Below are 27,377 nucleotides of genomic sequence, written 5' to 3'. Positions count from 1 at the left end.
GAACTTCAGGTTTTGGGACTGGGGCCGTGAGTTCAGGGTTTGGGGTTGGTAGCGGGAGTTCAGGGTTTAGGATTGGGGCAGGGAGTTCAGGGTTTGGGGTCGGGCCCAGGAATTCAGGGTTTGGGATTGGGAGCGGGAGTTCAGGGTTCGGGGCCGGGGCCGGGACTTCAGGGTATCGGGTCGAGTTGCCGGGAGTTTAGGGTATCGGGTCGAGGTGCCGGGAGTTCAGGGTTTGGGATTGGGGCCGGGAGTTCAGGGTTTGGGTTTTGGGCCGGGAGTTCAGGGTTTGGGGTTGGGAGCGGGAGTTCAGGGTTTGGGGTCGATGCCGGGAGTTCAGGGTATCGGGTCGAGGTGCCGGGAGTTCAGGGTTCGGGGTCAGGGCTGGGAGTTCAGGGTATCGGGTTGAGGTGCCGGGAGTTCAGGGTTTGGGATTGGGGCCGGGAGTTCAGGGTTTGGGATTGGGAGCGAGAGTTCAGGGTTTGGGGTCTGGGCCGGGAGTTCAGAGTATCGGGTCGAGGTGCCGGGAGTTCAGGGTTTGGGGTCGGGGCCATGAGTTCAGGGTTTGGGATTGGGGCCGGGAGTTCAGGGTTTGGGGTCGGGGCCGGGAGTTCAGGGTTTGGAGTCGGGGCTGGGAGTTCAGGGTTTGGGTTCGGGGCCGGGAATTCAGGGTTTTGGGTTGGGAGCGGGACTTCAGGGTTTGGTGTTGGGAGCGGGAGTTCAGGGTTTGGGATTGGGGCCGTGAGTTCAGGGTTTGGGGTTGGGAGCGGGAGTTCAGGGTTTGGGGTTGGGAGCGGGAGTTCAGGGTTTGGGGTCGGTGCCGGGAGTTCAGGGTATTGGGATTGGGTGCGGGAGTTCAGGGTTTGGGATCGGGAGCGGGAGTTCAGGGTTTGGGGTCGGGGCCGGGAGTTCAGGGTTTGGGATTGGGGCCGGGAGTTCAGGGTTTGGGATCGGGAGTGGGAGTTCAGGGTTTGGTGTCGGGGCCGGGACTTCAGGTTTTGGGATTGGGGCCGCGAATTCAGGGTTTGGGGTTGGTAGCGGGAGTTCAGGGTTTGGGATTGGGGCAGGGAGTTCAGGGTTTGGGGTCGGGCCCAGGAATTCAGGGTTTGGGATTGGGAGCGGGAGTTCAGGGTTCGGGGTCGGGGCCGGGAATTCAGGGTATCGGGTCCAGTTGCCGGGAGTTTAGGGTATCGGGTCGAGGTGCCGGGAGTTCAGGGTTTGGGATTGGGGCCGGGAGTTCAGGGTTTGGGATTTGGGCCGGGAGTTCAGGGTTTGGGGTTGGGAGCGGGAGTTCAGGGTTTGGGGTCGATGCCGGGAGTTCAGGGTATCGGGTCGAGGTGCCGGGAGTTCAGGGTTCGGGGTCAGGGCCGGGAGTTCAGGGTATCGGGTCGAGGTGCCGGGAGTTCAGGGTTTGGGGTCGGGGCCGGGAGTTCAGGGTTTGGGATTGGGGCCGGGAGTTCAGGGTTTGGGGTCGGGGCCGGGAGTTCAGGGTTTGGGGTCGGGGCCGGGAGTTCAGGGTTTGGGGTCGGGGCCGGGAGTTCAGGGTTTGGGGTCGGGGCCAGGAGTTCAGGGTTTGGGATGGGGGCCGGGAGTTCAGGGTATCGGGGTCGGGGCCGGGAATTCAGGGTATCGGGTCGAGGTGCCGGGAGTTCAGGGTTTGGGATTGGGGCCGGGAGTTCAGTGTTTGGGATTGGGGCCGTGAGTTCAGGTTTGGGGTTGGGAGCGGGAGTTCAGGGTTTGGGGTCGGGGCCGGGAGTTCAGGGTATCGGGTCGAGGTGCCGGGAGTTCAGGGTTCGGGGTCAGGGCTGGGAGTTCAGGGTATCGGGTCGAGGTGCCGGGAGTTCAGGGTTTGTGGTCGGGGCCATGAGTTCAGGGTTTGGGATTGGGGCCGGGAGTTCAGGGTTTGGGGTCGGGGCCGGGAGTTCAGGGTTTGGGGTCGGGGCCGGGAGTTCAGGGTTTGGGGTCGGGGCCGGGATTTCAGGGTTTGGGGTCGGGGCCAGGAGTTCAGGGTTTGGGATGGGGGCCGGGAGTTCAGGGTATCGGGGTCGGGGCCGGGAATTCAGGGTATCGGGTCGAGTTGCCGGGAGTTTAGGGTATCGGGTCGAGGTGCCGGGAGTTCAGGGTTTGGGATTGGGGCCGGGAGTTCAGGGGTTGGGATTTGGGCCGGGAGTTCAGGGTTTGGGGTTGGGAGCGGGAGTTCAGGGTTTGGGGTCGATGCCGGGAGTTCAGGGTATCGGGTCGAGGTGCCGGGAGTTCAGGGTTCGGGGTCAGGGCTGGGAGTTCAGGGTATCGGGTTGAGGTGCCGTGAGTTCAGGGTTTGGGATTGGGGCCGGGAGTTCAGGGTTTGGGATTGGGAGCGGGAGTTCAGGGTTTGGGGTCTGGGCCGGGAGTTCAGGGTATCGGGTCGAGGTGCCGGGAGTTCAGGGTTTGGGGTCGGGGCCATGAGTTCAGGGTTTGGGGTTGGTAGCGGGAGTTCAGGGTTTGGGGTCGGGGCCGGGAGTTCAGGGTTTGGAGTCGGGGCCGGGAGTTCAGGGTTTGGAGTCGGGGCCGGGATTTCAGGGTTTGGGGTCGGGGCCAGGAGTTCAGGGTTTGGGGTGGGGGCCGGGAGTTCAGGGTATCGGGTCGAGGTGCCGGGAGTTCAGGGTTTGGGATTGGGGCCGGGAGTTCAGGGTTTGGGATCGGGGCCGGGAGTTCAGGATATCGGGTCAAGGTGCCGGGAGTTCAGGGTTTGGGGTCGGGGCCGGGAGTTCAGGGTTTGGGGTCGTGGCCGGGAGTTCAGGGTTTGGGGTCGGGGCCGGGAGTTCAGGGTTTGGGGTCGGGGCCGGGAGTTCAGGGTATCGGGTCGAGGTGCCGGGAGTTCAGGGTTTGGGATCGGGAGCGGGAGTTCAGGGAATCGGGTCGAGGTGCCGGGAGTTCAGGGTTTGGGGTCGGGGCCGGGAGTTCAGAGTTTGGGGGCGGGGCCGGGAGTTCAGGGCTTGGGAGCGGGGCCGGGAGTTCAGGGCTTGGGGTCGGGGCCGGGAGTTCAGGGTTTGGGATCGCCGCCGGAAGTTCAGGGCATCGGGTCGAGGTGCCGGGAGTTCAGGGTTTGGGGTTGGGCCGGGAGTTCAGGGTTTGGGATTGGGGCCGGGATTTCAGGGTTTGGGGTCGGGGCCGGGAGTTCAGGGTTTGGGGTTGGGGCCGGGAGTTCAGGGTTTGGGGTCGGGGCCGGGAGTACAGGTTTTGGGGTCGGTGCCGGGAGTTCAGGGTTCGGGGTTAGGGCCGGGAGTTCAGGGTTTGGGATCGGGAGTGGGAGTTCAGGGTTTGGTGTCGGGGCCGGAACTTCAGGTTTTGGGACTGGGGCCGTGAGTTCAGGGTTTGGGGTTGGTAGCGGGAGTTCAGGGTTTAGGATTGGGGCAGGGAGTTCAGGGTTTGGGGTCGGGCCCAGGAATTCAGGGTTTGGGATTGGGAGCGGGAGTTCAGGGTTCGGGGCCGGGGCCGGGAATTCAGGGTATCGGGTCGAGTTGCCGGGAGTTTAGGGTATCGGGTCGAGGTGCCGGGAGTTCAGGGTTTGGGATTGGGGCCGGGAGTTCAGGGTTTGGGTTTTGGGCCGGGAGTTCAGGGTTTGGGGTTGGGAGCGGGAGTTCAGGGTTTGGGGTCGATGCCGGGAGTTCAGGGTATCGGGTCGAGGTGCCGGGAGTTCAGGGTTCGGGGTCAGGGCTGGGAGTTCAGGGTATCGGGTTGAGGTGCCGGGAGTTCAGGGTTTGGGATTGGGGCCGGGAGTTCAGGGTTTGGGATTGGGAGCGAGAGTTCAGGGTTTGGGGTCTGGGCCGGGAGTTCAGAGTATCGGGTCGAGGTGCCGGGAGTTCAGGGTTTGGGGTCGGGGCCATGAGTTCAGGGTTTGGGATTGGGGCCGGGAGTTCAGGGTTTGGGGTCGGGGCCGGGAGTTCAGGGTTTGGAGTCGGGGCTGGGAGTTCAGGGTTTGGGTTCGGGGCCGGGAATTCAGGGTTTTGGGTTGGGAGCGGGACTTCAGGGTTTGGGATTGGGAGTGGGAGTTCAGGGTTTGGGGTTGGGAGCGGGAGTTCAGGGTTTGGGGTTGGGAGCGGGAGTTCAGGGTTTGGGGTCGGTGCCGGGAGTTCAGGGTATTGGGATTGGGTGCGGGAGTTCAGTGTTTGGGATTGGGAGCGGGAGTTCAGGGTTTGGGGTTGGGAGTGGGAGTTCAGGGTTTGGGATTGGGAGCGGGAGTTCAGGGTTTGGGATTGGGAGCGGGAGTTCAGGGTTTGGGGTCGGGGCCGGGAGTTCAGGGTTCGGGGTCAGGGCTGGGAGTTCAGGGTATCGGGTTGAGGTGCCGGGAGTTCAGGGTTTGGGGTCGGGGCCATGAGTTCAGGGTTTGGGATTGGGGCCGGGAGTTCAGGGTTTGGGGTCGGGGCCGGGAGTTCAGGGTTTGGAGTCGGGGCTGGGAGTTCAGGGTTTGGGTTCGGGGCCGGGAATTCAGGGTTTTGGGTTGGGAGCGGGACTTCAGGGTTTGGGATTGGGAGTGGGAGTTCAGGGTTTGGGGTTGGGAGCGGGAGTTCAGGGTTTGGGATTGGGGCCGTGAGTTCAGGGTTTGGTGTTGGGAGCGGGAGTTCAGGGTTTGGGATTGGGGCCGTGAGTTCAGGGTTTGGGGTTGGGAGCGGGAGTTCAGGGTTTGGGGTTGGGAGCGGGAGTTCAGGGTTTGGGGTCGGGGCCGGGAGTTCAGGGTTTTGGGTTTGGGTGCGGGAGTTCAGGGTTTGGGATCGGGAGCGGGAGTTCAGGGTTTGGGGTCGGGGCCGGGAGTTCAGGGTTTGGGATTGGGGCCGGGAGTTCAGGGTTTGGGATCGGGAGTGGGAGTTCAGGGTTTGGTGTCGGGGCCGGGACTTCAGGTTTTGGGATTGGGGCCGCGAGTTCAGGGTTTGGGGTTGGTAGCGGGAGTTCAGGGTTTGGGATTGGGGCAGGGAGTTCAGGGTTTGGGGTCGGGCCCAGGATTTCAGGGTTTGGGATTGGGAGCGGGAGTTCAGGGTTCGGGGTCGGGGCCGGGAATTCAGGGTATCGGGTCGAGGTGCCGGGAGTTTAGGGTATCGGGTCGAGGTGCCGGGAGTTCAGGGTTTGGGATTGGGGCCGGGAGTTCAGGGTTTGGGATTTGGGCCGGGAGTTCAGGGTTTGGGGTTGGGAGCGGGAGTTCAGGGTTTGGGGTCGATGCCGGGAGTTCAGGGTATCGGGTCGAGGTGCCGGGAGTTCAGGGTTCGGGGTCAGGGCTGGGAGTTCAGGGTATCGGGTCGAGGTGCCGGGAGTTCAGGGTTTGGGGTCGGGGCCATGAGTTCAGGGTTTGGGATTGGGGCCGGGAGTTCAGGGTTTGGGGTCGGGGCCGGGAGTTCAGGGTTTGGAGTCGGGGCCGGGAGTTCAGGGTTTGGAGTCGGGGCCGGAATTTCAGGGTTTGGCGTCTGGGCCAGGAGTTCAGGGTTTGGGATGGGGGCCGGGAGTTCAGGGTATCGGGGTCGGGGCCGGGAATTCAGGGTATCGGGTCGAGTTGCCGGGAGTTTAGGGTTTGGGATTGGGGCCGGGAGTTCAGGGTTTGGGATTTGGGCCGGGAGTTCAGGGTTTGGGGTTGGGAGCGGGAGTTCAGGGTTTGGGGTCGATGCCGGGAGTTCAGGGTACCGGGTCGAGGTGCCGGGAGTTCAGGGTTCGGGGTCAGGGCCGGGAGTTCAGGGTATCGGGTTGAGGTGCCGGGAGTTCAGGGTTTGGGATTGGGGCCGGGAGTTCAGGGTTTGGGATTGGGAGCGGGAGTTCAGGGTTTGGGGTCTGGGCCGGGAGTTCAGGGTATCGGGTCGAGGTGCCGGGAGTTCAGGGTTTGGGGTCGGGGCCCGGAGTTCAGGGTTTGGGGTTGGTAGCGGGAGTTCAGGGTTTGGGGTCGGGGCCGGGAGTTCAGGGTTTGGAGTCGGGGCCGGGAGTTCAGGGTTTGGGATGGGGGCCGGGAGTTCAGGGTATCGGGTCGAGGTGCCGGGAGTTCAGGGTTTGGGATTGGGGCCGGGAGTTCAGGGTTTGGGATCGGGGCCGGGAGTTCAGGATATCGGGTCGAGGTGCCGGGAGTTCAGGGTTTGGGGTCGGGGCCGGGAGTTCAGGGTTTGGGGTCGTGGCCGGGAGTTCAGGGTTTGGGGTCGGGGCCAGGAGTTCAGGGTTTGGGATGGGGGCCGGGAGTTCAGGGTATCGGGTCGAGGTGCCGGGAGTTCAGGGTTTGGGATCGGGAGCGGGAGTTCAGGGAATCGGGTCGGGGCGGGAGTTCAGGGTATCGGGTCGAGGTGCCGGGAGTTCAGGGTTTGGGGTCGGGGCCGGGAGTTCAGAGTTTGGGGGCGGGGCCGGGAGTTCAGGGTTTGGGGGCGGGGCCGGGAGTTCAGGGCTTGGGGTCGGGGCCGGGAGTTCAGGGTTTGGGATCGCCGCCGGAAGTTCAGGGCATCGGGTCGAGGTGCCGGGAGTTCAGGGTTTGGGGTTGGGCCGGGAGTTCAGGGTTTGGGATTGGGGCCGGGATTTCAGGGTTTGGGGTCGGGGCCGGGAGTTCAGGGTTTGGGGTTGGGGCCGGGAGTTCAGGGTTTGGGGTTGGGGCCGGGAGTTCAGGGTTTGGGGTCGGGGCCGGGAGTACAGGTTTTGGGGTCGGTGCCGGGAGTTCAGGGTTCGGGGTTAGGGCCGGGAGTTCAGGGTTTGGGGTTGGGGCCGGGAGTTCAGGGTTTGGTGTCGGGGCCGGGAGTACAGGTTTTGGGGTCGGTGCCGGGAGTTCAGGGTTCGGGGTTAGGGCCGGGAGTTCAGGGTTTGGGGTTGGGGCCGGGAGTTCAGGGTTTGGTGTCGGGGCCGGGAGTTCAGGGTATCGGGGTCGGGGCCGGGAGTTCAGGGTTTCTGTCGGGGCCGGGAGTTCAGGGTATCGGTGTCGGGGCCGGGAGTTCAGGGTATCGGGGTCGGGGCCGGGAGTTCAGGGTTTGTGTCGGGGCCGGGAGTTCAGGGTATCGGTGTCGGGGCCGGGAGTTCAGGGTATCGGGGTCGGGGCCGGGAGTTCAGGGTTTGTGTCGGGGCCGGGAGTTCAGGGTATCGGTGTCGGGGCCGGGAGTTCAGGGTATCGGGGTCGGGGCCGGGAGTTCAGGGTTTGTGTCGGGGTCGGGAGTTCAGGGTTTGTGTCGGGGTCGGGAGTTCAGGGTTTGTGTCGGGGCCGGGAGTTCAGGGTTCGGGTTCGGGGCCGGGAGTTCAGGGTGTCGGGTCGGGGCCGGGAGTTCAGGGTTCGGGGTCGGGAGTTCAGGGTTTGTGTCGGGGCCGGGAGTTCAGGGTTTGGGGTCGGGGCCGGGAGTACAGGTTTTGGGGTCGGTGCCGGGAGTTCAGGGTTCGGGGTTAGGGCCGGGAGTTCAGGGTTTGGGGTTGGGGCCGGGAGTTCAGGGTTTGTGTCGGGGTCGGGAGTTCAGGGTTTGTGTCGGGGCCGGGAGTTCAGGGTATCGGTGTCGGGGCCGGGAGTTCAGGGTATCGGTGTCGGGGCCGGGAGTTCAGGGTTTGGGGTTGGGGCCGGGAGTTCAGGGTTTGTGTCGGGGTCGGGAGTTCAGGGTTTGTGTCGGGGCCGGGAGTTCAGGGTGTCGGGTCGGGGCCGGGAGTTCAGGGTGTCGGGTTGGGGCCGGGAGTTCAGGGTTCGGGGTCGGGAGTTCAGGGTTTGTGTCGGGGCCGGGAGTTCAGGGTTTGGGGTCGGGGCCGGGAGTACAGGTTTTGGGGTCGGTGCCGGGAGTTCAGGGTTCGGGGTTAGGGCCGGGAGTTCAGGGTTTGGGGTTGGGGCCGGGAGTTCAGGGTTTGTGTCGGGGTCGGGAGTTCAGGGTATCGGTGTCGGGGCCGGGAGTTCAGGGTATCGGTGTCGGGGCCGGGAGTTCAGGGTATCGGTGTCGGGGCCGGGAGTTCAGGGTGTCGGGTCGGGGCCGGGAGTTTGTGCCGGTGTGCGGCAGCTTTGAGCTCTGTCTCCGGTGCTTGTGACGTAATGCTGATGTCAGCAGCCTCGTCCCTGCAGGGCTGCGGACAAAGTCGGCGGGAAGAGGGAGCGGCTCGGCGATGCAGCGAGGTGAGATGGTGGGGGCGGGGCAAGAGAAAGAGAAGGGGCGGGGCAGAACTGCGGCTGCAGCCAATGGCAGGATGACCCGGAGGAAACCTGGCGAATGGGAAGGGTCGAGGCGGTGGCTAGGGCGGAACCAGTGCGGTGGAGGTGGGAATTGGGTTGGGTTGTTAGGTAACGGGTGATCTTTGAGGCGAGAGTGGAGTGGTTACCTGGGGCTGTTGCCAGAGCAGCAGGGTCTCCCGACTCAGGAAGTGAGCGAGCAAGTTTCTGTTTACTAACGTTTGCAACCTGAAAGAAGCGAGACTTACTGAGATTTTTTAGGAAAGAGGAAGAAAACAACTGCAGGCAGCCGTGGATAGTTGGGTGAGAAAGATGAGGAAAGGCGGGTGATGGGGAAATGGTTTCTGGGTGAGTTGGGTGGAGGAGAGATGCTGGCACACCTGAAGGGCTGGAGTTCTGTGGCCAGAAGATGTCTAAGATGGAAGTGTGCCAGGTACTTGTAGGAGAAGCGAAAGGTTCTGCCTTGGAATTGCTCCCTACAAATGATTTTCAATCATTACCAGTTATCCGAACAATTTCTAAAGACCTGGTGGGGCTCTGTCCGCGGTTGCGCCATTTCGAGATACTAAACCATGACAAACTGACAAACGCTCGGTTTTCACCCCCACATCTCTGGCCTAGCTTTGAAGAGAGGGATGCGAGTTTGGCACTCCGTCCTGCTCCACTATTCCATAGGGTGATAGCTTCTGCTCTCTATCTGCCGTTTTCCCTTACCCTTCAGTCCCTTACTAATTAGAAATCAACATCTATCTAGTCCAATAAGATAATCACTTTTTCTCCTAAACTCCATTGAGTGGATTCCCAATCTGTTTAACCATTTCTTGTAGAAATCTTCCTTATTACTATATCATGCCAGTGAACCTTCTCTGGACACCCCCCAAAGAAATAAGATCTTTCCTTAAAATGGGATATTGAACTTCGAGAAAAGATTAAGACATTTAGAGGCTGTTTGAGAGGCGTTTAGACAGGGATGTGGACAGACAGGGAACTGACCACTTGTGGACCAAAATGCAATTTAAATTGGCATTATGATCAGCCTGTTCCTGACTGTACTGATCTAAAGTTGTTCATCGTCTTCCTGATATAGTCTCACTCGTGCCATATTCAGTTGTAATAAACGCTTAAACTCCATCCCCCTTAAAACAGGGCATACGGACCAAGCAGATGGAGGGGGCATTGGTGGTTACGAAAAGATCTCACAAGTGAGATAGGGAACAGCAATTGTTTTGCAGTAGATGTTTAGGGTCTGGAATACACTGCTGGGGTAGTTAACCCAAATGCACACCATTGGAACGGGAACTAAACAAACGGTTGAAAGAAAAAGGAATGCAGGCATGTGGGGAAAGGGCAGGAAATAGTTTTGACTGGTATGCCCTTGTATAAAGACAGCACAAACTGGATAAGCTCATTATCAACAATACGTTACCTGGAATTCACAAAAAAATCTGCTCTGGTAACTGAAATCACAGATTTGGATCAGAACCCCTCTGTTTTAAGGCAGGAATTCTGTGGAATAGAATTGGGGTCAATGTGATGTCCCCATATGGCTCTCAGAAATGGGCCCATGAACTATTAATTCAGCAGGTGATTGATACAAAGGTTTTGGTACATTGACAAGTCAGGTGCTCCCACTGTAACAATGTCCTCCAACTGGTTGTGATGATGTATTTCAGATAATGTCCATGTCTCCTCATCACCTGTCTTTCACCGAGATGCTGAGCCATTTGTCCATATCTGTAAATCCACGCCATCACGTGACGGAGCGCTGCTCTGTTCCTGTCAGTCACACAGCTCTGATGAAGAAACAGAAAGTCCGCAGTCTGCGGAGCCCCCAGCCTGGTCAGGACCACCACAGCAGAGACCCTGTCCACAAGATGATCATGACTGGGTGTCCGTCCACCCTTCGGACTGCTACAGTTCCTGTAAATGCGGCATTATTCCACAATCTGCAATTTTCCCAGATACATTACTGTCCTGTGCTCAAACATCAGTGTCAGGGAAGAGTGGAACAGAAAGGCAGGCACAAAATAAATACTGCTTGCAAAAGACCAGCGGGTGTGATATTGATGACGGGGAGACGGGCCCTTTGTGTAGGTGTCAAGGCTGCAATGGGCCCCACCACCATGAAACTGTGGAACGACGTTGTTTCCCGCAACATGACCCGCAATTTCCTGACTGTCCCAAAGCAACGACCCCAGCGGTTAGCCAGCACACGCGCGAAATGACCACGTCTCCTCTCGGGATGAAGGGTGGCTGCAGTTTGTTCGGTGTGGGAACTGATAAGAGTGAGGAACGGGGCAGATGCAACGGCAGGCGAGAGTCCAAGTGCGGCAGCCACGGGGATGATCTCTATCTCCGCCAGATAGATGAAATGGGAATCACTTGTTTGTCCTACAACCCATCGGCGTTGTACTCGAGAACCTTTGCTTCTGGGGAAGATGATTTCTGCAGGCCGCCCGGGAAACACAGTGCAAGCAAAGATCGACGGCCACATTGTCAGGTAAGTGTAACCCCTGAAAGCTGCATTAAAGTTCTATTTGGGTACGTGTCTGGAACTTAAAGAAAGGAGTGTCAATTGCAGAGGCCATCGCGGATTGACAGCGATGATAGCTGCGGGGGCGTCGCTGACAGAGGGGCCACGGGAGCCTGGAAGTCGGAAGGTGGAAGGGTGCGCAAGAGTGCCGGGCCAAAGATGTGTGGCACCGTGCCTTTCCCCAGAGAGAACTCCTCCTGGCCCAACTCCGCCACTCAGGACAAGCTGAGAGAATTCCCCTGTTCCGGAAGGAGACAGTCGAGAAATAAATCTGTCATTCCAAGGTTCCACAAGCAAGGCAGCGAGGGTCCCGATCCGATCGGCCTCGGCCCGTTTGTTAGGGAGGATACCTGGTGGCGGAGCCGGCTGCTAAGAGGGGCGTACCCACAGAGTGGTGCCGAACCCCGGCTCAGGACAGAGAGATGCGCCAGGAAAACGGACGATGTCTATGTCTACGAAGTGGATGACGCTGGGACTTCGAGTCTGTTTTACAAACAACGCCCGAGTTCGTGCGGCGTCTCGGATAGCGACGATAATCTGTGCGGTAAGAAGGGCCACCCCAAGGTAAGAGGTCCGCGGGTGATGGAGGGGCGTGAGGCCGTGCTAACAGTACCGGCGGGGTCGATCAGCCAGCGAGTGAAGCGGCTGGCTGGTTCCGGTGGGGGGGGGGGGGGGTGTACAATGAGGAATTCTCAGGAAGCTGTGAAGGCTTTACTCACTTCGGACCGCGAATCACCAAATAAATTCTCTAAAGCAGGTTATCACTGCCTGAAGGAACGTTTGCAGGGTTGTTTTCCGTTTCAGGGTTAAACTCTCAGGGCAGACGGCGGGGAATGGTTTATCACGGTCGGAGGTAGGGCCGAGGGGCTGAGCAGGTCGCTCTACTGGAGGCAGCATGGACTCCACTGGCCTATTAGCCCCCGATTCTGCCAAATTTAAAACTCACTGCTTCAGAGTACACTGTATTGCCAAGGCTGAGAATATGTGCTTTCCAAGGGAACGAAAGGATGTGGGTTTGAAGCACAGAATCACTCGTGACCTTCCCGAGCGGCGGCACCGGCTCAACGGACCGAACGGCCTACTCCTGCTCGCGGTTATTAGGCAGATACAAGCTCTGATCAAGTGCAAGGCAGTTCCGGGGCAGGAGCACATTACCCCATTATTTGAGTGCGTGAGTGCGTGTTTGTGCGTGTAAGTGTGCCTGTGTAGGTATCTGTTTAGGTATGTCTGTGCAGGTATGTAGGTGTGTGAGCGTGTATGTTTGTGTGTGCAGCTGTATGTGTGTGAGTGATTATGTTTGTGCGTGTAGGTGTGTGTGCGTGTGTGTATGTGTGCATGTGTATATGTGTGTAGGTGTATGCGTGAGTGTGTTTAGGTATGTGTGTAGGTGTATGTGTATAGGTGTATGTATGTGTGTAGGTGTGTACATATATGTGTGTGAAGGGGTGTGTGTATGTTGTAGGTGTGTGTGCATGTATGTGTGTGCAGGTGTGCGTGTGTATGTGTGTGTAGGTGCGTGTGTAGGTGTATGTGTATGTAGGTATGTGTGTGTGTGAGTGTGTGTGTGTGTGCGCGCGCGTGCGCACGCGTACATTAATAACTGAATGTGAAATCTGTGTTTTTGTGTTTATAACTGATATACTCCAGATGCATACTCCATTTTTAAAAACCTACAGAGAGCAACTTAAAGAATCATTAGAAGGGAAAAGATGAAATATGAAAGCCGGTTAGCAAATAATATCAAAGTGGATAGTAAAAGCTTTTTCAAATATGTAAAAAATAAAAGAGAGATGAGAGTGGATATAGGACTGCTAGAAAATGAGACCTAAGAAATAATAACGGGGCACAAGGAGATGGCAGATGAACTAACTGAATATTTTGCATCAGTCTTCACTGCGGAAGACACTCGCAGTTGACAGATATTGAAGGGTGTGAGGAAAGAGAAGTGAGTGCAGTTAATATCACAAGGGAGAAAGAGTTCAAAAAGCTGAAAACGCACTCTAGGGTTCTGAAAGTAGATATTGTGGAGGCATTAGTAATGATCTTTCAAAAATCATTCAACTCCAGCATGGTTCCAGACGACTAGAAAATTGCAGAAAGGAGGAAGGCAGCAGAAAGGAAATTATAGACCAGCTACCCAAACGTCAGTGGTTGGGAAGATGTTGGAGTCAGTTGTTAAGGATGAGGTTATAGAGTACTTGATAACACAGAACAAGACAGGTCAAATTCAGTGTGGTTTCCTTGAGGAAAGATCTTGCCCGACGAACCTGTTGGAATTCTTTGAGGAGATTATATGTCAAATAGATAAAGGAAATGCAATGGATGTTGTATATTTGGACATTCCACAGATCTACTACTCTCTGACTAAAAAAATTCCTCCTTATTTGTTCTAATGGATCATCCCTCAATTTTGAAGCTGTGCCTTCTAGTTCTGGATACCCCCACCATAGAAAACATCCTCTCCACATCCACCCTATCTAGTCCTTCCAACATTCAGTAGATTTCAATGAAATCCACCCCCACCCCCGTATCCTTGTAAATTCCAGTGAGAACAGGCCTAAAGCTGCCAAACACTCCTCATGTTAACCCCTTCATTCCTGGAATCATCCTTGTGAACTTCCTCTGGACTCTCTCCAATGACAACACATCCTTTCTGAGATATGGGGCCCAAAACAGTTGACAATACTCCAAGTGAGTCCTGACTAGTGTCTTATAAAGCTTCAGCATTATCTCCTTGCTTTTATATTCTACTCCCCTTGAAATAAATGCCAACATTGCTTTTCCCTTCTTTACCACACACTCAACCTGTATATTAAAGTTTCTGGGAGTCATGCATAAGGGCTCCTAAGTCCCTCCGCACCTTTGGTGTTTGAACCTTCTCCCCATTTAGATAGTAGTCCGCACTATTGTTCCTTTTACCAAAATGCATTATCATACATTTCCCAACAGTTTATCCCATCTGCCACTTTTTTGCTCATTCTTCCAATTTGTTTAAGTCCTGCTGCATCACATTGCTTCCTCAGCACTACCTACCCCTCTACTTATCTTCGTATCATCCGCAAACTTTGCCACAAAGCCATCAATTCCATTATCCAAGTCATTGACAAACAATGTGAAAAGTAATGACCCCAATACTGACCCCTGCGGAACACCACTAGTCACCAGCAACCAACCAGAAAAGGCCCCTTTTATTCTCACTCGCTGTCTGCTGCCTGTCAGCCATTCTGCTATCCATGCTGGTAACTCTCCTGTAATGCATAGGATTTCATCTTGTTAGGCAGTCTCATGTGTGGCACCTTATCAAATGCCTTCTGAAAATCCAAGAAGTGACATCCACTGTCTCTCCTTTGTCCGCCCTGCTTGTTAATTCTTCGAAGAACTCTAACAGATTTGTTAGACAAGATTTCCCTTCACAAAAACCACGTTGACTTTGACTTACTTTATCATTAGTCTCCATGTACCTTTAAACCTTATCGTTAATAATAAACCCAACACTTTTCCCACTGAGCTTAGGCTAATTGGCCCATAATTTTCTTTCTTTTGCCTTCCTCTCTTCTTAAAGAGTGGAGTGATATCTGCAATCTTCCAGTTCTCTGGGACCATGCCAGAATCAAGAGGTATTTGAAAGATCATGACCAATGCATCCATTATGCTGATACAATTGTATTTCTATGCTATATTGACTGTCCTGTTGTACATACTATTTATTATAAATGACCATAAATTGTACATTGCACACTTAGATGGAGACGTAACATAAAGATCTTTACTCTTCTGTCTCTCACCTTATCTCCTTGCCTGCCCACTGCCTCCCTCTGGTGCTCCTCCCCCTTTTCCTTTCTTCCATGGTCCTCTGTTCTCTCTGATTCGATTCCCCTTTCTCCAGCTCTGTATCTCTTCAATTTCCCAGCTCTTTACTTGACCCCCTCCTCCCAGTTTACCTATCACCTTGTGTTTCTCCCTCCCCTCCCTCCACCTTTTAACTCTACTCATCTTTTTTTCTCCAGTCCTGCTGAAGGGTCTCAGCCCAAAGCATCAACTGTGCTCTCTTCCATAGATGCTGCCTGGCCTGCTGAGCTCCTCCAGCATTTTGTATGTAGCTCAGATTTTCAGCATCTGCAGACTTCTCTTTGTTTGGGACAGTCACCTTTTCTGCCTTGGCAAATCAGATGCTCATGTTGTGACAGTGTTCCAGATTCCAGTTAGGTCTTCCACAGATCCCCTCTAACCATCCTACCCCTCAGCCTAACCAATGCCACATGGTTTTAGATAGTTCTGCTGTGGGAATTGTTTCTTGCCACCTACCCCATCTGTGACCCTCATGGGTTTAAACAGCTCTGTCAGGTCCTACCTCCATGTCCCCCACCCCTGCATGCATCCTGCAGTCCAAGGAAACAAACCCACCTTATCCAGTCCCTCCTCATGACTGAAGTCCTCCTGAGCACTACTGTGAGGTGCCATGGGTGTGCTGAGCAGAAGTGTTCCTTTCGGGGCAGGACAACTTAGGGGAACACACATAAAAGTTGCTGGTGAACGCAGAAGGCCAGGCAGCATCTCTAGGAAGAGGTGCAGTCGACGTTTCAGGCCGAGACTCTTCATCAGAACTGTTCCTGTTCCTGTTGTTTGCAACTTAGGGGAAGGCTGATTTCATCACAGAAGTAATTTGGAAGCTGCTACCTACAGGTAGGTGTGCCATGTGGGAACCTTTACAAAGTAAAATCGTGAAGAACCCATCAAGTGAACTAGGAGGCACAGTGGTTGGCTAGTTGATTTGCTACACTGCAGCTCCAGCAAGCAAAGTTCAATCCAGTCTTCGGGTGTTGCCCCTGTGGAGTCTGCACATTCTCTGTGACTACCCAGGTTCCCTCCCCACACTGGATGGATGAGCTGTCTGCTGTCAATTGACCCTAATGTAGGCTGAGTATGTAGGGGCCATTGTGAATCAAAGTGGTAGAGCCTAACTGAGGACTTTGTTCTGGAGAGAGTGGGAGAGACAGAAGTTGGGGGGGGGGGGAAGAGAGAGGGGGAGGGGGAAGGAGAGGGAGAGGGAGACTGTGACTGTAACTGTAGAATTTGGGGAAGGGTTGCTGAAATTCTACAATGTAGCCTTTAAAAAGGAAAGGGTTTTAGATGTTTTAGGTGGATGAATGTAGATGGACTGATGCTAGGAGTCCCAGGCTGCTCTCGGAGGCAAGGGAGGGGATTGCTGGGTCTTTGACAGAGATGAAGTCTTCACTGCTCATGTGCGAGGTACCAGATGACTGGAGAGAAGTTGGGTGACAGGAATAAACTAGGTAATTGCAGTCCAGTGAGTCTAATAATAGTTCAAAAAAACTGAGGGTCAAGGTTAATTTACATTTGGAAAGGTGGGGTTAATTGAAGTAAGGGGAAGATGCTTCTGACCAATTTAATTGAATTTTCAGAGGTAGCTAAATGTATTGATGAGAACACTGTAGGCAATTTAGTATACTTAGATGTCAATAAGTATCCACATTGGAGACCAATCCAAAACATTATAACACATGGGATCCCAGGGTAAATTGACAAAACAGATCAAATAACTGGGAGTAGTAGGAGGCAGAGGGTTGGGTGAGAGGTGGGGAGGGTTGTTTTTGTTATAGGAAGCCTGGGACTGCTGGTGTGACTTGAGTGAAATGCCTGTAGCTGGACAGAGGGAGACAGAGGAACCTGCAATGTCTCTCTTTCTCTCAGTCACATACATATACAGTCAGAATGGGAAGAGAGAGATTTGTTCAGTGTTACATATGCACAAGCCTAGATCTGCACTATACAGTAAAGGACAGAGAAGCAGGAAGAGATGCATAGATGCATACAGCCTCACAGGCAGAGGTAGCAAGAATGGGACCCTTGCAGTTAGAGAGAGATAGAGAGAGAGAGAGAGAAGCAATATCACATAGGAGGGGAAAGAGTGCGAGAGTAACGCACACCCTTTCTCACACACACAAACACACACATGGTGAGGGAAAAGAGATCAGTCTTCCAAGGAGAGAAGGGGTGGAGGGTCGTGCAGCTGCATACATACACACAGTGAGGAAAACCTCACACAGACAAAGGGAGAGAAGTGTGCAATGTCACAGAAAGGTAGAGAGAAAGAGAGATGTGCGCACATGGGAGAGACTACTGTCTCATAAACGGAGAGCCAGGAGTGAGAGGTGCAGTCTCACACAGAGTAGAAAGAGTGGTTCATGCAGCCTTGTAGTCAATGTCTGTCTGTCTGTCTCTCTCTCTCACACACACACACACACACACACACACACACACACACACAGTCCCTCTCACTAGAGCATAGGAGACTGATGGATGACATTTTAGAGATTTACATGACTATAAAGGTAGTCAGAATCTTTCTCCCAGGGTGTGCAGAAGAACATCTCTGAACTCACAACATATCAGATCTTGTAGCAGCAGAAGACCATGGATGTACACTCAGTACAGGAAGTACCCAATAAAGTAGCTATGGAGTGTATTTTGTGTGTGTTGCCCTGGATTTCAAACATCTGCAGAATCTCCTGTGTTTATGAGAAGCTGGACAAACTCAGCTTGTTGGAGGAAAATGGACAATCATCACTTCAGATCAAGACCCTTCCACCTGTCCCAACACAAAATGCTGTTTGTCTATTCCCCTCCATAAGTGCTGCCTGACCCACTGAGTTCCTTCAGCATCTTATGTGTTGCTCCTTCTATACTGAGCAGGGAATGAGATAATGTTGCTAGCTTACAGCACTGGCAACTCGAGTTTGATCCCAGCCTCCAGTACTGCCTGTGTGGAACTTGCATATCCTCTATGTAACAATATAGGATTTCCCTGGATGCTCCAGTCTCTTCCAACATCCGAAGCACACGATGGATATTTCACTTGATGGATACGTTACCCCTAGATTAGGTAAGTGGAAAAGAATTAAAGAGGAATGGATGGGCATAAGAGCAGGCTGTAGGATTGCAGGAAAGTAAGAGGAGAATGGGACTGATGAGATTGCCTGGCTGGAAGCAAGCACAGACTTGATGAACTGCATGGCTTCCTTCAGCATCATAACGTTAGGTAATAGTCACATAGAGGGTGTGCAGAGTCAGCATCATGCAAAATTACAAAGTTAATATATTTTGGTCATAAGGTCATATTTGGAGATACTTGCTGCTAGCTGCAGAACATTCAATTCCATTTGCAACTCTTCAGATCATAAATCACCCATGCCTGTGTGCACGCAGCACACGAGAGGAGTCGGCCATTTATCCCATCAGTCCTACTCCACCGTTCAATAAGATCATGACTGATCTGGCTGTGGATTCTGCTCCATCTACCGGCCTTTTACCCACCACCCTAATTCCCCGTTATGCAAAAACCTGTCAAAGTGTGTCTTAAATATATTTAACAAGTCATCAGGCTTGACTGATAAAGGGAGTTGCATCTTTCACTCTCGCATTGTTATTTAATGTAGAAATATTTTGACTGAGTTAGAGGATAAGGTGAGCCATTTAATTGGGTTAATGGTAATCCATTGTTGAGCAAACGGTCTAACAAAATCTTTTCAAAGACCTGAGAGTCACTCCACACAATAACCAGGCAATGTCTGATAATACAGACTCCAGCCACTGCCCCACTTTGCTCAATGTGCGTGTTCTTTGACTAAGCAATGAATGGGCATGGCGATCTGATCTCCTCCTTCACTGCTTCAACCAACAGTATTATAAGATAAGATGAGATAAAACTATTTATCCAGAAGGAAATTATTGCTGCAAAGTTGCTCAGTCAGAAATATATACTTTAAAATACAAAATGTAAGCATTGGGGTATGAAAAAGAACACAAATGTGCATGAAGAGGTAATAGTGCAAAATACAGATGTGCAATGAAACATATACTTATATACTTGAGGAGGGTAAATTGTGGAGTCTTACAGCGAGAGGGAAAAAGGGTCTCCTGTGACGTTCAGTGGTGCATCTTGATGGAATCAGTCTGTTACTAAAGATGCTCCTCTGTTTGTCCAATGTGTCATGGAGGGTGTGAGATAACGCTCCGTAGCTTCTGCAGCATCCTCCTCTCAGGCAGAACCATCAGGGAATCCAGTTCCACCCCCAGAACAGAACCAGCCTTCCTAATGAGGTTATTGGTCTTCTTGGCATCAGCTGTTCTCACCCTGCTGCCCCAGCAGGCTACGGCGTGGAATAGAATGATGGCCACCACTGAGTCGTAGAACATCTGCAGCAGGGTACTGCAGACGTTGAATGACCAGAGCCTCCTCAGGAAGTACTGTTGGCTCTGTCCTTTCTTGTACAGAGCCCCTGTATCTTTAGTCCAGTCCAGTTTATTGCCCAGGTGAGTTCCCAGATATCTGTAGTCCCAGACGACTTCCACATCCGTTCCCTTGATGGAGATGGGAATGTTATGGAGTCCCACTAAAGGTGTTTTCACTTTCCTGAAGTCCATCACCAACTCCTTTGTCGTAGTGATGTTGAGTTGCAGGTGATTCAGCCCACATCACTTAAGAAAGTTGTCACCACTCTTTTGTACTCAGCCTCTTGACCCTGGCTGATACAGCCCACAACTGCTGAAAACTTCTGCAGGTGGCAGAACTCCAAGTTGTATCTGAAGTCCGAGGTGTAGATGGTGAACAGGAAGGGGGACAGGACAGTCCCCTGTGCTGTTAACCACAGTATCTGATACACAGCTCTGCGATCTCACGTTATGTGGCTGTCTGGACAGGTAGTCTGTAACCCAGGACACTGGTGGGGCATCCACCTGCATCTCTGTGAGTATACTTCCTAGTAAAGCAGGTCGTCTGGTGTTAAAAGCACCAGAAAAATCAAAGAACATGATTCTCACAGTGCTGCCTGGCTCATCCAGATGGATGTAAGCCTGTTGAAGCAGGAAGATAATGGCATCCTTGACTCCAATATGTGGTTGGTAAGCAAACTGCAGAGAGTCCTCTGATGGATTTACGATGGTCTGGAGGTATGTCAGGACCAGTCTTTCTAACGATTTCATAAAATGTGAGGTCAGTGCCACTGGTCTGTAGTCACTGGGCATGGGGGAAACATGTCTTCTTAGGTACTGGAACGAGGCAGGACGTTTTCCACAGCACGGGGACTCTCTCCAGGCTGAGGCTGAGGCTCAGATTAAAGATGTATTGAAAGACTGCACCCAGCTCAGTAGCACACACCTTGAGTACCCTTGGGCAGATGCCGTCTGATCCACAGTCTGGCCTGGGTGAAGTCTGCTGAGTTCTCCCCTTACCTGCTCAGCAGTGACAGTCCATGTGTCTGTGGTCGTTGGCTCTCCGGTGTCCTGGGAGAGAGACTGAGGAGGCTGAACATTGAGAGGGGAGGAGCTGGGAGGAGGATGGGTTGTAGAGGGTAAACAGAACCCTCCTCATCAAACCTGTTGAAAAACACATTTAACTCTTTGGCTCTGACTGGTCCCCTTCAATTACTTGGTCTCTGGTCTTTCTGTACCCTGTGATCGTTTTCATACCACTCCACACATTCTTTGTGTTGTTCCGCTGTAATTTCCTCAACAGCTTCCTCCTGCAGCAGTCCTTGCCCTGGGCGATCTTCTCCCTCAGTTCCATCTGAACCAGCCTGATCTCCTCCCTATTTCCATCTCTGAATGCCCTCTTCTTCCTGTTCAGAATGGCTTTGATGTCCTTGGAGATCCAAGGTTTATTGTTTGGAAAACAGCGTACAGTCCTAGTGGGAACAGTATTATTCACACAGAAGCTGGTGTACCTGTGATGCAGTCCGTCAGTCCATCAATGTCCTCTCATTATGGACTGCAGAGCACATCCCAGTCAGTCCTTTCAAAGCAGCCCTGCAGGGCCTCACTGGCCCCCTGTGACCATTTCCTAACAGACTTCTTGATCACAGGTTGCCGCTGGACCAGAGACTTGTACAAGAGGTTATGACCTGATCTGTCAAGAGGGGTGGGGGAAGGGCAATGGCACTATACTGTATATGTCCTCAGTGTTTGCATATAGCAGATCCAGTGTCTTATTTTCCCTAGTTTTGACAGTCGACAAACTGTGAAAGTGGGTAAAGTGGCATCTGCTTATTCCCTGCTTTATGAAGCCCCACTGGGACAGAATGTGTGTGCAGCCATCATTAGGACTTTGCTTTCTCTTGCAGGACACCTGTCAGCATTTGAGTTGTAAATGGTGTAAGTCACAGCCGATACCTGGGAGAACAAGATGCTCACTGTGTTCTGATGACACCAGCAGCCTGATGAGCTTAAAACAGGGAGACTGCCACACCTCAACCTTCAGGACTAACGGAGGCTCCACACCCATAATCTACTCCTTACCACAGTGGCCAAGACACCTACTCCTGCAAAACAGTGGGGCTCAGGCAACAACTGCAGTCTACAAAGACTAACTATCGATCAGACTCAGGCACAGCACCCCGGCCATCTCTGTGCGTTAACACATCACCTCTGTCTCACCTCACATTGAATAGTTAGAAATAAGTACGAAACTATGTAACATGTATATATAAAAGCCATCCATGACAGAACTGTCAGCGAGCCAGTGAAGGCAATAATGATTCAGAGTGAATATTAGACACAGAATGAAACTAAGAGCTTGCAAGGAGTGGTAAATCTGCAGAAGTAAAAGAATTATTTTAATGTCAAGACTAACATTAAATGTAAGGCTCCCAAAAACAATAAAGCTTTGTGAAATACACTGATAGCGAAGAAGCATGTTGGAACATTAGTGCTAATCTTTACACCTTTCATATTGGTGATCAAGGTCAGGGGTCAAGGAATGATAGTGAACAGTGAATGATAGGATAGTAAACCCAAACCAATGTGACCTCATTGCGGTGGCCTTACTCACAATCACCTTTACTTATGTCATACACTTAAACTCCATTTCACACACATATACTTCTTCTTAAGCCCATCACTCCTACTGGGGCACAGACCACCAAAAGCAGCTCACCGGAGTTCTCTGTCCTGGGTTAGCCTTTCAAGCTGTCCCCAGGTCTTGGTGTATCCTCCTCCCAGAGGTGAGGTCTTTGGAGCTTCTGTAGTTCTGGGTTTTTATTTTTATAGGATAGAATTGCCGATCCTATGTCCAACCCTCCTCATTTTGTTGCTGGGCTTGGGAGTGTTACACTAACACAGTTTCACCCTCACATGTAGTGAAGAATACACACAGAGTGACAGATGCAGAATGGAAATGGGTCCTTTAGCTTAATGTGTCTGCACTGAGCATCAACCACCTATTTACACTAATAATAATAATAATAATAATCCTTCCTTTTAATTCCAATTCTGCTCCTACATCTTATGGTCTTATAGAAGGCATAGGTTAAAGGTGAGAGGGAAAAGATTTAAAAGAGATCCAGAATAGTACAGCACAGGAACAGGCCCTTCAGCCCACGATGTTATGCTGAACCAATTAAATACCCAACTAATCTAATCCCTTCTGCTCATTTCCATTTCTACGTGTTCATGTGCCTATTAAGAGCCTCTTGAAAACCTCTATTTTATTTGCCTCCATCACCACCCCAGGGAGTGCATTCCAGACATCCCCCATCTGAGGGGTAAGCTGTTCACAGAGCTTGATGAGTATATTGTAACAGCTACCAGAGGTGGGTACAATTTCACCAATAAAAAAAAACACATTTGGACAGTTACATGTATGGGAAAGGAACAGAAGGATATGGGCCAAATACAGGAAAATGGGATTGCCTTTGACAGGCATTTGGTTGGCATGGATGTTTGCAGCATTTTTTTGTTTTTACATTTGAAGTCAAATGACAAGAAAGTAAGGAAATCCCGATGAAACTGAAATGGGATCGTGACACAACAAGAGGCCACAATCCATTGAGCCTGAGCCAACTCTATAAAAATCCTCTTCAACTAATCCCAATCTCCTGCTTTATCCTTTCTGTAATTCTGCAGTTTACCTGTTTGAAAATTAGCACTGAAACTGCTGGGTCTGGGTTCTGCAATGCCTCTCGATTCTAGGAATGGGACAACAATGACAGGTTTGAGATTCTGGGATTGAGATGCATGACTCAATAATTCAGAGACTGGGGTTCTGGATTTGGGATTCTGGGCTCAGGTTTTATGGTTAGCCTATATGTGCTTGGGATACCAGAACTATGATCCAATACTTGAGATTTTGAGACTGGAATTCTAGATTTGGGAGTGAGGTTCTGAGTGTAACATGGGCCTCTAGATCTGGTACTGGGATAACTGATATTGACCTTATTATACAAAAATATGCCAGCAACATTGGGAATCATGAACTTAATTCACACATCAACCATGGTTTATGATCTCAAATCATTCCACCTGGACTCTCCATTTAAAATGCAAAAAGATGAATCGGTTTATTTGCCTATGAATATGTGAAAACCCCTCTGAAATGTCAAATGTTGAGCAGACCAGATATGTAACTAACCCTGTAAGTCATTGAGCATTTTAAAATTCCTTCAAACACAAAAGCAACCTAATAATAATGGGTCTAAAGATAGAGAAACAGCTGGAGCTGTCAACCAGGACAAGGGCTTAGAATGAAACAATCCAGACTGCCTGAGTGCATTGTGCAGGACCTACAGACACCCCATGGAATGTGAACTCTGAGTGATCAATAGGCACAACAAAGCAGTCCACTGCTTCCACTCAGCACAGAAATGTCACCCAATGGCACAGAAAGAGACAAAGCACATTTCTCTAATACCTTGCATGGAGTCAAAAGCTTCAGATGTTGGACCTCTCGTGCATGTGACCTTGCAAACAGTAGTGACTGTTATTTTTTTCATGCAATGATATTTGTATAGATTGACCTGGGTTCTACCTTTTGACAAATCTTTGTTCTCAGGATATCTCCTTTCATGACTTATAAGGTAACTTTTCTGTGTTTCTGCTCTGACAAAGGCCAAATTTGCGGCTTTCAGTAACTCATCCCATCATGCATGGAAGTAATCAGACCTTGTACCGAGTTCTAGGTACAACAGTCAGGAAATATGAGGAAACAGTTTAGAATGACATGTCCCCCCCCACCCCCGCCACGGCTGCAGAATGCTAATTACCACCTAGATCAACACTTACCCTCTCCTGCAGAATGCTAATTCATCACCTAGATTAACACTTCCCCCTTCCTGCTCAATAGACACAAATGGACACATTTATATACTTCACAAGACTGAATTTAGACCACAAATCCGTAAGAGCAGAATTAAGCTATTTAGCCCATCGAGTCTGCTCCACCATTCTACCATTGCTGATTTATCATCCCTCTCAACCTGCCTTGGTTCTAATCACTTAATTCCACTCCAGTCCTGACCAACCCTAATAGATGAGCATGAGAAGCATTATGCTCTTCTTCAGAATCTTTCTCAATCTTTCATCAGGATACTGAAGAGTGGACAACAAATGAAACTAACAAGTATTAATAGAAAACGTACAGACAGCTAGGATCGCATTCTGATGTAGGGTCTTGACATGAAACATCAACTTACATCTTTTGCTTCACGGACATGTGACCTGCTAAGTTCTTCCAACATTCAGTTTTTTGTTTGGGTTTTTATCATCTGTCACAGAAGGTGCCAAGCAGTCGGCAGCAGTACAGTGGCATGATGTGAATGAATAAACCCAGACATCCCACCTCTCCCGGAAGTTCCGGGAGTCTCCCGCATCTCGATAGTGGCTCTCTGACACCCGGAAATTATATACAATATCCCAGAAATAGATTTTTTTGAGAGCGAGAGGGACAGAGAGAGCAAGCATCCTGATTGGTCTCTCTTTGTGCTGAGAATGATCCCCAACCACCTGGCCACGAGGAAACGATATGATTTGGCGATATGAAATGATATGAGTCAGCTGCACCTTTCCTCATTCCCTGTCATGTACTGTTGAATTTTAACACATGCGAGGTCATCAGTGACCCAAGTCGTGCAAAGGAATGGGTCTGTGACCCATTTGTGAATGTCCTCGGTGAATCATCCATGTCAGCGCGGGAAGGAGATCAACTCTTCGAGTTTGCAAATGACGGTGGGCTGAAAAGTATGTTTGACATAACATCTCTGCCGGCATTCTGGATCAAAGACAAGGCTGAATATCCTGAGATAGCCACGGAAGCACTGAAAACGTTGCTTCCATGTCCAACATATCTCTGTGAACCGGAGTTTTCTGCAATGAATGCAATGAAAACTAAATTGAGGAATAGACCGGACATAAGGAACCCCTTCGAGTATCGCTGTCTCCCATCACCCCTCGATAGGACCGTGTTGTTGCAGGGAAACAAGCCCAGGGCTCCCACTGATTTAGCGATATTGGTGTGTTGCAATGATTTTATATGTTCATACGGGGAAAATACTTAAAATGTTATGATGCGATTGACTTACCACCTATATTCCGGCTGTGATGAACACCCGCCCCCCGGGTCGGCCGGTCCGCAAGAATATTGTCAATATTAAACCGGTCTGCGGCGCAAAACTGATTGCAGACCCCTGCTAAGTAGACCTATCAGTTCTCTGTGGCGGGCTTCACAGTCGACCTCAAAAATAATGACAGTGTTGCTCGCTGCACTGTTTGCAACAGTGACTTTTCTATTACCCATGGTGGGTTAAAATGTAAAAGACATGTTGAGGTGAGTTTAACAGGTGTCATTACAACATAGCTAACGTTATTTAAACTAGCTGGCTGGCTGCTAAGGAGCTACGCTATTGATGTCCTACGTGATGAGGTCAAACTCCCTGTTAATAAGTTGTAATAGAATAAACATGATAATATAATATTAGTACATATTTTAATGCCACATGTTCTGCATATACCCAACTTGGTTTACAGATTAGACAAAATCACTAAACAAAGTATTACATACACCCTTGGAGGTCGACCGTGGAGGCGAGGTGTGAGGATATGGGGTTGTGGGGGGCAGGGGTGCTACCTCCCCGAAATGAGCTTTTGCAGGGTGGGATGTCTGCAAACCAACCGAAACACCATGGGTTACAGGCACATTACCTAGGAAAACAGGAGGCCAACACGGAGGTTTCATGATTCTGGTCACTGATGGAGCTCAGCATTTAGACCAAAAGATATTGGAACAGAATTCGGTTAATTGGCCCATTTACTGCCAACCTCCAAAGATCCTTGAACCGAGGAGCATGTTCAGCCACCTCAGAGAACAGTAGATGACTATGCTGTGGAGGATCCAGAGGCACAACGAACATGGATGAGACAAGGACAGCTACCTTCCCTAGAGGATAGCAGTGAACAAACCAGGTTTGTCTAACAATCTGGTACATTTATGGTTACTGTTCCTGACAGCCAAATTTGAAAGTACACTTCACTAACTGACTAGAGAGACCAAGGGTGAGCTGCTACATCTGAAACACCACCTACTCCTAGCATGTGAATTTCAGGTCTGTCTATGACCACAGGTGTCACGTTGATCTGCAGAGGGAATGTGTGTGTTGGCCCTGTAATCTGTTCGGTGTAAAACAGAGTGGTGGGCCACAACCCTGTTCTTTGGCTCGGAAGGGGATGGTCAGTGTGGGGAGGAAGTGAGTGGTGTGGGGAGAGAGCAGTGGGCTGGAGAGAGAGTTGGTGGACTATCTTTGCTTCTGTACTGTACTGTAATGCTGCTGGATGATAACAAATTTCAAATGATAAAAGATGTTGATAATAAAACGGACTCTGATTCTGTTTTGGAGATACAGCTGGTGCACTAAGGAGGGAGTGGATGGGCTGGGGAGAGGGGAGAGAGTGGATGGGCTGGGGAGAGGGGAGAGAGTGGATAGGCCGGGGAGAGGGGAGAGAGTGGATGAGCCGGGGAGAGGGGAGAATGTGGATGGGCCGGGGAGAGTGGAGAATGTGGATAGGCCGAGAGAGGAGAGAGAGTGGATGGGCCGGGGAGAGTGGAGAATGTGCATGGGCCGGGGCGAGGATAGAGAGTGTATGAGCCGGGGAGAGGGGAGAATGTGGATGGGCCGGGAAAGGGGAGAATGTGGATGAGCCTGGGAGAGGGGAGAGAGTGGATGGGCTGGGGAGAGGGGAGAACGTGGATGTGCCGGGGAGAGGGGAGAGACTGGATAGGCCGGGGAGAGGGGAGAGAGTGGATGGGCTGGGGAGAGGGGAGTATGTGGATGGGCCAGGGAGAGGGGAGAACGTGGATGTAACGGGGAGAGGGGAGAGAGTGGATGGGCCGGGGAGAGGGGAGAGAGTGGATGGACCGGGGAGATTGGAGAATGTGGATGGGCCGGGGAGAGGGGAGAGAGTGGATAGGCCGGGGAGAGCGGAGAGAGTGGATGGGCAGGGGAGAGGGGAGAATGTTGATGGGCCGGAGAGAGGGTAGAATGTGGATGGGCCGGGGAGAGGGGAGAATGTGGATGGGCCGGGAAAGGGGAAAAATGTGGATGAGCCAGGGAGAGGGGAGAATGTGGATGAGCCGGAGAGAGGAGAGAGTGGATAGGCCGGGGAGAGGGGAGAGAGTGGAAGGGCCGGGGAGAGCGGAGAATGTGGATGAGCCGGGGAGAGGGGAGAGAGTGGATAGGCCAGGGAGAGCGGAGAGAGTGGATCGGCTGGGGAGAGATGAGTATGTGGATGGGCCAGGGAGAGGGGAGAATGTGGATAGGCCGGGGAGAGGGGAGAATGTGGATAGGCCGGGGAGAGGGGAGAGAGTGGATGGGCCGGGTAGAGGGGAGAACGTGGATGTAACGGGGAGATGGGAGAGAGTGGATAGGCCGGGGAGAGGGGAGA

At 52.0% G+C, this 27,377-nt stretch overlaps 1 protein-coding gene across 2 annotated transcripts; it reads left to right on the top strand.

The window, feature by feature from the left end:
• The first annotated feature begins 9,890 nt into the window (after positions 1–9,890).
• Positions 9,891–26,257, top strand: LOC134359855 (uncharacterized). Of its 2 annotated transcripts, none has more exons than XM_063073616.1 (3): positions 9,891–10,619; positions 10,701–11,196; positions 20,792–26,257. In XM_063073616.1, the coding sequence occupies exons 1-3, from the start codon at positions 10,341–10,343 to the stop codon at positions 20,815–20,817; spliced, it is 801 nt and encodes a 266-aa protein (XP_062929686.1). In that variant the 5' UTR covers positions 9,891–10,340; the 3' UTR covers positions 20,818–26,257. The 2 variants fall into 2 exon arrangements, with proteins under 2 accessions (XP_062929686.1, XP_062929676.1); XM_063073606.1 differs by having other exon boundaries at positions 9,896–10,619; positions 10,701–11,216.
• Positions 26,258–27,377: the final 1,120 nt, after the last annotated feature.

Source organism: Mobula hypostoma, chromosome 2 (genome assembly GCF_963921235.1).
Source record: "Mobula hypostoma chromosome 2, sMobHyp1.1, whole genome shotgun sequence".
In the NCBI taxonomy this organism is placed as follows: domain Eukaryota; kingdom Metazoa; phylum Chordata; class Chondrichthyes; order Myliobatiformes; family Myliobatidae; genus Mobula; species Mobula hypostoma.
The sequence above is the reverse complement of the archived record's forward strand: the minus strand, read 5'-3'. Positions and strand labels throughout refer to the sequence as shown.